A 12,214-nucleotide genomic window follows, 5' to 3' on the forward strand; every position below is an offset into this window, starting at 1 on the left:
AGTGGACGCCTGTGTGTAATGTGGCCGACTACCAGTCTGATAAAGGGCCCAGCACAGCTACTGCCTCGATCTCCACCCGTCCACCCTGGAGAGAGACAAGCAAGTGGATAACATTAGCTCACTGTTAATTGATGAGGCTGGTTGAGTGTTTACCTTGTTAGCCTTGCCAGCCCATGTGGATCTAAACAGTGGTTCTCAAATGTTTTTCAGCCGAGGACCCCTTAGGGGACATTCAGACCAAAAGCGTTTTTGGAGCTGCCAGCGTCTTTCTGCAATTCATTCTCTATGTAAGGACGCGCTAGACGTGCTCCTCTTTTAATGAAGGCACCTGGTGTTTAAACGCTGGTGGCGTCTGTTGTTTTTGGAGGAGCGCTGTGGGCGTTTTTTAAGCTGAAAAAAGTTGAACATTGGGAAAAGTGCTGTGCTCGTCTTTTCCACTCCTACCTTTTCTCCTCCCGAGGGATTTTCAACCTCTGCTGCTGCCAGAATTGGCAATAATCGGGCTTTCGTGTTGACAGTGAACAACATCAAACAGACAAAACCAGCTGGCTACCGTCCGTGTGGTCGTTGTGTTCTGATCTGTACTGCACGCGACTGCAGGTGAAAACAAAACGGAGTACACAAAAAATGCTCCGTGCGCTGTGTTTTGTGCACAATGGAAGCGCTCTCAACATGATTTTCATAGCGTTCTGACTGAAAAAAACGCTTTTGGTGTGAATGTCCCCTTACAAGATAGAAAATATACTGGGGACCCCCTCATTCTGGTTTGTGATTTTGGGCTAAGCTTAATTGTTTCCACGGTAACGTGCTTGACATTTAAATTGATAGGTTTGTTAGATTAGAATGTAATCCATGAACATTTTAGATTTAAAGCATAAAATATTTTCGTTGAACTGAAGCTTTTGCACACAATCCCCCCCCGGACCCCCATTTGAGAACCACTGATCTATGAGGAATATGCAGTGTGTATGTGTAAAAGTGTGTTGTTTTTTCAACGCTTACTCTGGGGAGAGCAGCGACTTGGTAGGCAGCTCTGGCAGGGAAATTGATGCTGAAAACTAAGAGAAAAAACAGACATTGACACTTCCACTTGGACTGACGAGGTGTATTGTTATGGCTACGCTAACATTAGCCAGCACATTGTATTCTTTTCCTTGACATGTCTGTTGCTGATCCTTGACCTGACCTACAACAATTGAGTGTTATTCTTATGGTTTATGAAATTCAGCTGTACTCTTCTTGATAGGATGAGGAGTATAGCAGCTATTAAGACAGGAGGAACATAAAAAGTACAAATAAAATCCATCACGCACTCACAAACTCTAATAATCAGCGATTCTGAAACGGGCGCAAACTGTTTTGTCGACTGGCAATAGCCGGTGCATCTCAAATTGATGAGACACTTTACCAAAGAAGTCCATTTTAGGATAAGAAATTAACCTACAAATGGTGGCTTGCTGGCTGCCACAGTGGCTGCTAATAGTAGACACACTTTCCAGCCACAGTGAAAACGTCGGTGTTAATTTCTCGCCCAGCAAAGTGAGAGTGTCCCCACCCGTCTTGAGTAATCAAAGCTCTCACGCCTCAGGCTGGATGCTTCTCCTCTGGTCCCCCTCACCCGGGTCAGGCAGAGGTCCCGTCCCGCCTGCAGCAGCAGCAGCAGCCGAGGGTTCTGGAGTATGAGTTAGTGGGTCACGAGCTGGCATGGCGGGGCTCGCTACGAGGGCTCGGGTTCCACCTGTGCGCCTGCACACCGGTGTCCACTTACAAGGCACTGGGCGCTGCAGCTTCCATTACACCTATCTGTTGTGATCAAAAAGGAAGTGCCCAGGCTGCACAGGGGGGGAGGGGAGGGGAGGGGGGGGGGGGGGTGTAGGAACAGCTGACTGAGCCCATCTTTCAGGGTGAACTGGGTGAGATGATCGGGTGACCCGTCGCCCTGTCACCTGTCATTTTCTGAGATATGTCACAACGCAATATGAGCCACGGTGCTCTTCACTAGGAGCCGGGGGGGAATGTCAACTTGACCATCAACCAAGACAATACGAGTCAGGATCGGGTTCAAGTCATGAATGAACTCATCAGTTCCTATTCAACTAAGGGATTGGAATTGGAATTGGAATTTCATCATAATAATACAAACTACAGGAAACAGAATTGGGATTGAATTGGAATTTCATTCAGTTGAATTTACTTTGATAAAATTCCATGTTTTTTTTTAATCACATATCTGAGATTAAAACAAGATACTGCTTATTATCAATAATGAATATCAATATTGAATATCATAAAATGTTAAAGACGCCCTAAAGTCATGTTTCAAAGCGGTGTATAAAATGCTCTACTTTGAATAATAATCTGTGTTTGATGGTTTTCCGACAAAAAAAGTTAATTGATCCAAAACAACCAATCAGGGTGATCTAGAACCTAACTCTCCAATCAATCACAGCATAGAACACAAGCTTTCAACACATTCTCACTCCCAACTCGTGACAAAGTGACGACAAGTACAGTATATGACGAGTTGGGAGTGAGAATGTGTTGGGGCTTTAACTGCTGAATACTGGACAGGGATTGGCTCCAGGATTCACAATGTCACAAAGAAAAACTTGTATATGCACACACTATTTGATTTGTTTAACCGTCTTTATTTTATTCATAATATTTGATTTATAATGTTGACAAGTCAAGACCATCTCTTAAAAGTAGAATTTAATGGAATTGGGTGACATTCCAATTCCAGCTCCATCCAACAGGAATTTACCATGCATTCTTAATTCAGTTCATGAATGGCCCAACACTGCCGACTACTGCAACCGATACCCTGAAGGGGAAGTTTGTCTTTATCTGCCCCCTCCACAGAGCACTGGCTCGGTTGCTTAGGTTTCAGTGTCCTGCTCCGGGACACAGTGTCCTGCACCGGGACACAGTGTCCTGCTCCGGGACACTGTCCTGCTCCGGGACACAGTGTCCTGCTCCGGACACAGTGTCCTGCTCCGGGACACACTGTCCTGCTCCGGGACACTGTCCTGCTCCGGGACACAGTGTCCTGCTCCGGGACACAGTGTCCTGCTCCGGGACACAGTGTCCTGCTCCGGGACACACTGTCCTGCTCCGGGACACAGTGTCCTGCTCCGGGACACACTGTCCTGCTCCGGGACACTTCCCCAGCATCACTAATCACAATCCTGCTTCCATATGATATATCAAATACACTGTATATGAAGGAAGCACTGTACCCCACTGACAGGCTTCATCAAATATAAAATCAGCCTTCAACACAGTCACAGCAGCAGCAGTGCCTCGTGTCAACACAGTCACACAGCAGCAGTGACTCATGTCAACACAGTCACAGCAGCAGCAGTGACTCATGTCAACACAGTCACACAGCAGCAGTGACTCATCTCAACACAGTCACACAGCAGCAGTGACTCATCTCAACACAGTCACACAGCAGCAGTGACTCGTGTCAACACAGTCACACAGCAGCAGTGACTCATGTCAACACAGTCACAGCAGCAGCAGTGACTCATGTCAACACAGTCACACAGCAGCAGTGACTCATGTCAACACAGTCACACAGCAGCAGTGACTCATCTCAACACAGTCACACAGCAGCAGTGACTCATCTCAACACAGTCACACAGCAGCAGTGACTCATCTCAACACAGTCACAGCAGCAGCAGTGACTCATGTCAACACAGTCACACAGCAGCAGTGACTCGTGTCAACACAGTCACACAGCAGCAGTGACTCATGTCAACACAGTCACACAGCAGCAGTGACTCATGTCAACACAGTCACACAGCAGCAGTGACTCATCTCAACACAGTCACACAGCAGCAGTGACTCATGTCAACACAGTCACACAGCAGCAGTGACTCGTGTCAACACAGTCACAGCAGCAGCAGTGACTCATGTCAGCCTTCAACACAGTCACAGCAGCAGCAGTGACTCGTGTCAACACAGTCACAGCAGCAGCAGTGACTCGTGTCAACACAGTCACACAGCAGCAGTGACTCGTGTCAACACAGTCACAGCAGCAGCAGTGACTCATCTCAACACAGTCACAGCAGCAGCAGTGACTCGTGTCAACACAGTCACACAGCAGCAGTGACTCGTGTCAACACAGTCACACAGCAGCAGTGACTCATGTCAACACAGTCACAGCAGTGACTCATGTCCAAATGTCTAAAGTAAATGTTGTGCAGGTGGTATGACATCATGCTATTTATTATGTGACAGGAGCACAGTAATCAAGCCTATGTAAAGTGAATCTGGCAGGTTTTACAGTACGTAATGGTTAGGGGGTTTTATAATTATGGGCAAAGTTGCCCTCATGTGGCTACTGGTAGTAAGTACATATCAGGAAACCAAACCAAGTGCACATCGGTTATTTTCAAACCCTTGTTTGTTTTGTAAATGGGGGAGGGTATTTATTGACTTACATGTCTTATAGACATCGTTGACGCTGTTGAAGTCGTTAATATCTGCGAGCAGCACAGTGGTCTTCACCACTGAAACAGAAAGGTGTACTCTGTCAGAGTGGGCTATGAGTTGGACATTCAAAACACATGAACAGTGTGACCACCAGCTGAAGTAAAGAAGGTGTGGTGTGCAGTAAAGAAGGTGTGGTTTGTGGTATAGTGAGGTATATATATATATATATATATATATATATATATATATATATATATATATATGACAGTGACTGGTCCATACTGTAAGCATGAACTTGAGGGCCCTGAGCCTCACCTGCTTGGTCTGGGCTTGCACTCCTCCGTCCACCAGCTGACCAGAGGCCACGTCCAGCCCCAGCTGACCAGAGATGTACATGGTCCTGTCTGCAACCACTGCCTGACTGGGGGTCACACACACACACACACACACACACACACACACACACACACACACACACACACACACACACACACACACACACACACACACACACACACACACACACACACACACACACACACACACACACACCTTAATTTAAATCCATGTGAGGGAAACACTAAAGTGTGGAGAGAAAAAGTGTTTTGAATCCAGATGTAAGTTGTAAACAGCCTGCTAATCTTCCTCATCTCAAGGTCACTCTCTGCTTTACCACAGTGTGTCTGTAACCCCACCTCTGCTTTACTACAGTGTGTCTGTAACCCCACCTCTCTGCTTTACTACAGTCTGTCTGTAACCCCACCTCTCTGCTTTACTACAGTGTGTCTGTAACCCCGCCTCTCTGCTTTACTACAGTGTGTCTGTAACCCCACCTCTCTGCTTTACTACAGTCTGTCTGTAACCCCACCTCTCTGCTTTAATACAGTCTGTCTGTAACCCCACCTCTCTGCTTTACCACAGTGTGTCTGTAACCCTACCTCTCTGCTTTACTACAGTCTGTCTGTAACCCCACCTCTCTGCTTTACTACAGTCTGTCTGTAAACCCACCTCTCTGCTTTACTACATTCTGTCTGTAACCCCACCTCTCTGCTTTACTACGGTATGTCTGTAACCCCACCTCTCTGCTTTACTACAGTCTGTCTGTAACCCCACCTCTGCTTTACTACAGTGTGTCTGTAACCCCACCTCTCTGCTTTACTACAGTCTGTCTGTAACCCCACCTCTCTGCTTTACTACAGTCTGTCTGTAACCCCACCTCTCTGCTTTACTACAGTCTGTCTGTAACCCCACCTCTCTGCTTTAGTACAGTCTGTCTGTAACCCTACCTCTCTGCTTTACTACAGTCTGTCTGTAACCCCACCTCTCTGCTTTACTACAGTCTGTCTGTAACCCTACCTCTCTGCTTTACTACAGTCTGTCTGTAACCCCACCTCTCTGGTTTACTACAGTCTGTCTGTAAACCCACCTCTCTGCTTTACTACATTCTGTCTGTAACCCCACCTCTCTGCTTTACTACGGTATGTCTGTAACCCCACCTCTCTGCTTTACTACGGTCTGTCTGTAACCCCACCTCTCTGCTTTACTACAGTCTGTCTGTAACCCCACCTCTTTGATTTACTACTTCATATTGAACTTGATCCTGAAACCTGGCACCTCTTATCCTTCACAAGTGCATCACATTGGATTGAAGGACTTCTCAGTGAAATTGTTACACTTTGCAAAGTCATCCTGTGTGCCGGATTGGACCCTTTAGGTGTGTGTGTGTGTGTGTGTGTGTGTGTGTGTGTGTGTGTGTGTGTGTGTGGTGTGTGTATGTGTGTGTGTGTGTGTGTGTGTGTGTGTGTGTGTGTGTTATATATTACTGCACAAATGTATACTTTTAACTGTAGATTTACTGTGATTGTGGTGCACATATGTGCTCACCACGATGAGAGGGGGATAATGTATCTGGATGAGAGTTTGTGTGATTGCGTTTTAATGATTTTTTTAAATTTATATTATAATGTTAAAGCACATTCAACATTTTTATTAGAAAATATAGGTAAAAACACTGAATGCTCTGTAATAAGATGTTATGCCATCATTGTGAGTTGCTTTGTATGATCATACATGGAGATATTGCTAGCTGCTACTTACAATTGTATTCTAAATTTGATACAGTAGGCCTACAACTAATACAGAAAGCAGTCAAAAAACAATGGCGCCACCTAGTGTAAGAATTAAGATATATGGACTTCCCGCCATGTTGTCGTCTCGGTTTCCAGACGTTTGTTGAACGGCGCCAACAGCGCCACCTAACCACCAAACCAAAAGGTAGTGAAACGGATAAGACTGAGAGCTGAGTCTAGCCATGTTGTAGCCTATGGTGCATTCAAGTACTCTTCGGATTATTACCATACTACTATTATTTTAGTAGGCTACAAGCATTGTCATTATTCCGACGGTTGTGTGTTCACGTGCTTTGCTTGCGATGTCAGAATGATCGAAATCAGAAAACCAAATCAGGATTAATGCTAATAGGTAACTTTTCTAACTAATCTAGGACACTCTACCTGGACAGCAACTAAAGGTAATACCATATTACAAATTACATAACATTTATACAAACACACAACACACAAATTACATCTTGCCATCATATGACGACAGGTCTGCAGTTCTTGTACCAACATTTTGGCTGAGTTTCCGAGTTGTTGTCCCGATTTGAGCGGCCGTACACGTGAATTTTCCGGAATATTCCCTGTCTATCTCGTTTTTTCCGATAACTCCGAGAGCACATGAACGCAGCATCCCCTTTAGAAGAAGAAGAAGCAGCATCCCCTTGTACTCCCGTGATGCTTCACGCGCCCAGTTTAAAAAACCTAAATTCAGAGCAGAACACAGCTCACAGCTTTGGAACGACGGTGCCCCACTGCTTACTACAACTTTTTTGTGGTCTAGCCATATAGCAAAAATAACTCGCAAAAGAAGCGAAAGCAAGGTGAAGCGTTATTTGGTAAGTAGCTAAACGTTGTTAACCATTTCTCTCGGATCAGAGCCGTGTATAACGCTAGTCTCTCGGATATGAAAGATGATGTGGCTAGCTAGCGTTAGCTAAGATGCTATCGATAGCACCTTAGCGCGAGCTCACCGCTGTTTGTTCGTCTACTTGTCGTTATCTATCTGGAAACGTGTTTGTCTATGTGTAAGTTTAAACGTTGCGCTTCACCTTTACAGCGCAAACACATGTAACGTGTAAAGTGTGCAACGTTATTTTTTTGCTGTGTGTATTTGCAGAAGTGTAACCGCGTCACCTTAACGCTACAGTAAGGCAACGATGGCGTCGAACAGCAGCGAGAAGGGCAGCAACATCCAGGTCTACGTGAGATGCAGGTAATTTAACGTTAATATTGAGAGAAGCACACTGAACATGGCAGGGTTGTTTGTTTGTTGTTGACCTGGGGCTAGGTTTCCTGTATGGTGTTGGTTGGGCGCTGGCGCTGCTGACTGAAGGTTTTCACTCTGGAGCTTTTCACTCTGGAGCTAACTTGCACCAACTCCTGTGATTGCATTAATGTAAACTTGGGCTTATGACCACTGCTACAGACAGTTTATTGTTTGATATTTGCTGCAGATTTAAATTACATACTTACATTAACACATACATTAACACCAGCCATAATGCAGCTACACCTTTGGCTATGTTTAATATTAATTTACTTTGTTTGGCTGTAAAGGTTATATATTGTAACTTTTTTGTCATTGGAAAATTGTGCTTTTCACACTTGGATCACTTGTAAGTTCTCATTCACTTGCAGTGACTGACTGATCCTAATTGATTGGCTGCACCTGATTCTAATTGATTGGCTGCACCTGTGGTCTAGGTGTGTCTGTTACAAGACTGTGCTCTTCACCTTGTTTGTACATGACTTGACAAAGGCCACCAGGCCGAAACGTTGTCCTTTTATTAAATTCATTGCATCGGAGCCAGAGTGTGCGGTTTCTATTCTTTTTATAATATATTAATTTACTCTCATACCCAGCAGACCTTGTACAATTTTGAAATCTGTCGACTTTTGGGGTTGCACAATATGCTGTGAGCTGTGGACAAATGAGTTGGCTTCCTGACATCAGAAAATCAAACAAATCAGATTTAATCTGTCTCCTGCGTCTTGTTTCCAGACCATTTCACAGCACAGAGCGCAAGAGCCCCGCTGTCTTCGACTGCAACTCAAGAAGAGGGGAGGTGACGGTAAAGGAGAAAACGACAAACAAGACTTACACATTTGACATGGTAAGAGGACGCAGATCTGTCAGTCCCTTTAAAGGATACTAGGTTAACCTAAAAATGAAAATTCAGTCATCTATCACCCCCATGCTGATGGAAGGACGGGTGAATTTTTTTTAAAGTCCAGAAAACATTTGTGGTGTTTAACACCATTGCAGACTTCTCCTAAACCAGTGGTTCTCAAAGTGGGGTCCGGGGCACCCCAGAGGTCCTTGAGGGGGTTCTAGTGGGTCCCCAGCAAAAAGGGGGATAATTATTTTCACTATAATTCCATCCATAAGTAACGACAGAATGTATGACTGTTTTGGTCATGGGTTTCATACACTTTCTGTAATAAAACAACTAAAAGCTGAAATCTTAGCAAGTGAAGGTCCATGGGCTCATTTCTGTCAGTTCAGGGGTCCTTGAAGTTCGAGAACTACTGACCTAAAATGAAATGGGTGGTGACCAACTTTCACCAATACTGGATATGGTGGCTTGTTGTGAACAGACTGAACACCTTATGTGGGATATATTATGTACCTTCAGAATATTAATGTCACATTAATATTCTGAATATGTTTAATAATATATCCCAAATAAGGTGTTCAGTCTGCTTCACAAGCCACCATATCCACTGCTAACCCTGGCAAGACTCACTGCGTTTACTTTACATGCCCATAATGTGCCAGGGTTAGCAGTTCCCTTCCTTCACACTGAGCCTGTCCATACTTACAGGAACTCCACCCACATGAATGACATCACTGGTCCACAACTTAACTCAAATAAACTCAATAACTGTGGAACTAAAATGAATGACTTCAAAACGGTTTCTGATATACTAGACTCAGCCCTCAGTCTTAATCCGTTTCACTCCTGTAAGACTGAGAATATTACTATTTAAATCTTTGCATAACGTTAGGTGGCGCTGTTGGAAGCCTTGCATCGGAGAACCAATCATGAGTGTTGTGGGCGGGCCTGCTTTCTGGGGGCAGATCTCATGCAGAACCGGTGTCTCGCAAAACATCGTCGCATTTGCGGAGAAACATATGAATCACGTAGAAACAAACATAACCTGTTAACACATTGAATGCCAGCCATGTTTTCATTCCTGTAGGTAAGTTGTGCCAGGGGTGTTTTTGACGATTCTGGCTCATTTTACAACAGCCGAGGATTCTTTTCTGTTAAGAATTCATGAACACCAATCATCTAAAAATAACTAATAGAATGTGTGCTTTCTCTGTCTAAAAGAGTTAGTTTGCAGAGTTAGTAGTTATGTAGATATTAGCCGTTGAGTACAGCATGGTTTCAGCGTCTGGAAATTTATTCAGAGATAAATGGCTTTTTGTGAAACAGTCACTTTAACCATTCATTTTTGGCATCAGTAAGACCGTCAGACATTCTAAACAATAGTTTTGAACAGTAATTTCCTCCATAACAACAGGAAACACCCCTCTCATTCAAACTCCTCCCTCCGTGTGTCTTCTCCTCCTTCCTCCTAACAGCGGGCGTGTCAGAAGCGCGTTGTGCTGCCTGCCTGTCTGTCTGCGTGCCTGCCTGCTTGCCTGCGTGCGGGGACGAGTCTGAAATGGATTACTGTAAAATCGCCAAGCCATTTCCTTGAATGGCTTGCTCCCGCGGTGTGTGTGTGTGTGTGTTCGCGCGTTGCTCCGCGGCTGTGGGGGGAAGAGATCTCTGTCCGTTCTGTGTGTGTGTCCGGGCTTCTGACTGTAAAATCGCCAAGCCATTTCCGCGGGAGGCGGCTGCTTTTGGGTCCCGTGGCTGTGACTTCTCTCGGTCTCTGTCGCCACTTAGTGGTCGGTAAAATAGATTACACACATGCTCTTGCTCCAAATAGTTATCTCGAAGATGTAAAAGGGGTTGATTGATGTCCCACCGTCAAAAAAAAAAAATGTTTATGTAAGACGAGTTAGCTCGTCCTTGGCACTTAAGCGCTGGATTATGTAAGACGAGTTAGGTCGTCTCTGGCACTTAATGTGTTTAATAGGACGTGTTTCATCCGGCCCCGGCGGCTAGAGGTCTTTCCCCCAGCGATAAACCCGACTCCCGAGGCTAACGTTACAGAGCCTGCTGATGACTTCACAGTAGCAAGCGGACCACTTCCGGGTAGGAAAAATTATTGTAAAATAAACCACAACTATAAATTTTGTTTGGCGCATATCAGCTTCATGCTCTGTGTTAGGACTATGATAAATGGCATTGCCGCTACCAAATAAAATTCTAATAATAAATGTAGGCGTGTCTGCTGCCGGCGGTTCTCGCCGGGCTCAGACAGACAGTTTCTGACAGTGAAATTCCCAGACGTTTGGTGGCGCAGCTCACCAAACGTCTGGGAGCCGAGACTACTGATATACTAATGATTTTGTAATGATACAAAGCTGGTTGAAAATCGGTGGTGTTCCTGTCAAATGTATACATTAGGTTTATTTTATGTGGTGATATGGCTCACATGTAAACCAAATGTTAAATAAAATTAATGTTCATCCTGTTGAAGCAACTGGTAATGTTATGTGTGATGTCAAACAAAACTGAAATTTTCCAATAATATTCCTTAACACGTTCACTGCCACTGACGTATTAATACGTCAAAAAAAATCCAGCGGTTCACTGCTCGATTTTTTTTTTTTGACGGTGGGATGTGCATCTAACCCTTTTACATCTCTTATATAAGTATTGGACGTGTACAACGTGTACAACCCATTCCACCGACCCACTAAGTGGCGACAAGGAAGGAGGAAGGCAAGCAAAAAGCAGTGTGACGAAGCCATTCTCATGAAAATGGATTGGCGAAAACGCTTTCGTTTTCGCGCTGATTGCTGGCAGTGCGGCATTGCAAATTTGCATAATAGATCACGGATGGAACACACTTTGAAACCCGCAGCATAAATATGACCAGAATCGCAAAAGCTTCTCTCAACCAAAACTCCAAGAAGCGAGCGAGTCCATCCAGACTTCCTCAAACAGCGGCCGCGCAGACAGGCACAGGACAGCAGCAAAGCAGTGAGACTGGTGACAAGCTTGTGATGGCCGCTGCAGCCAAGAAGAACGCCCACGGAGGGAGGAGTTGGAAGCAACTCTCGCTCTCTCCCTCTCTCTCTCTCTCTCGCTCTCTCTCCCTCCCTCCCTCCCTCTCTCTCTCTCTCTCTCTCCCTCTCCCTCTCTCACTAGGATTAAACCTAGTGCGTCTCCGGGAGGGAGAGCGAGAGAGAGGGAGGGAGAGGGAGGGAGAGAGAGAGAGAGAGAGCGAGAGGGGGGGAGAGAGAGAGAGCCAAAAATGAATGGTTAAAGTGACTGTTCTATCGAATTTCACAAAAAGCCGTTTATCTCTGAATATTTTTTCTGACGCTGAAACCATGCTGTATTCAACTGCTAATGCTTACATAACTACTAACTCTACAAACTAACTCTTTTAGACAGAGAAAGCACACATTCTATTAGTTCTTTTGAGATATTGTGTGTTCACAAAATCTTAGCAGAAAAGAATCCTCAGGTCTTGAAAGATGAGCCAGAATCCTCAAAAAAACCCTCTGGCAGAAGCTAACTACA

At 44.9% G+C, this 12,214-nt stretch overlaps 2 protein-coding genes across 2 annotated transcripts in view; one reads left to right on the forward strand and one right to left on the reverse strand.

Annotated features, from left to right (window-relative positions):
- Nucleotides 1-28: 28 nt before the first annotated feature.
- On the reverse strand, nt 29-7,073 carry LOC310784899 (2-iminobutanoate/2-iminopropanoate deaminase-like; the record flags this gene model as incomplete). Its single annotated transcript, XM_083645930.1, has 5 exons — nt 29-85; nt 1,003-1,058; nt 4,449-4,537; nt 4,736-4,857; nt 7,068-7,073. 5 exons carry the CDS (start codon nt 7,071-7,073, stop codon nt 29-31), a joined length of 330 nt encoding a protein of 109 aa, XP_083502056.1.
- Nucleotides 7,074-7,264: 191 nt separating this feature from the next.
- LOC310785467 (kinesin-like protein KIF11) overlaps nt 7,265-12,214 on the forward strand; it is a 29,317-nt gene continuing 24,367 nt past the window's right edge. Inside the window, exons 1-3 of the mRNA XM_083646551.1 lie at nt 7,265-7,396; nt 7,678-7,773; nt 8,563-8,674. Of these exons, the coding sequence (XP_083502677.1) occupies nt 7,718-7,773; nt 8,563-8,674 (168 nt within the window). The 5' untranslated portion in view covers nt 7,265-7,396; nt 7,678-7,717. The remainder of the gene's footprint in view (nt 7,397-7,677; nt 7,774-8,562; nt 8,675-12,214) is intronic.

Source organism: Poromitra crassiceps (assembly GCF_964638095.1).
Source record: "Poromitra crassiceps genome assembly, chromosome: 11".
NCBI lineage: Eukaryota > Metazoa > Chordata > Actinopteri > Beryciformes > Melamphaidae > Poromitra > Poromitra crassiceps.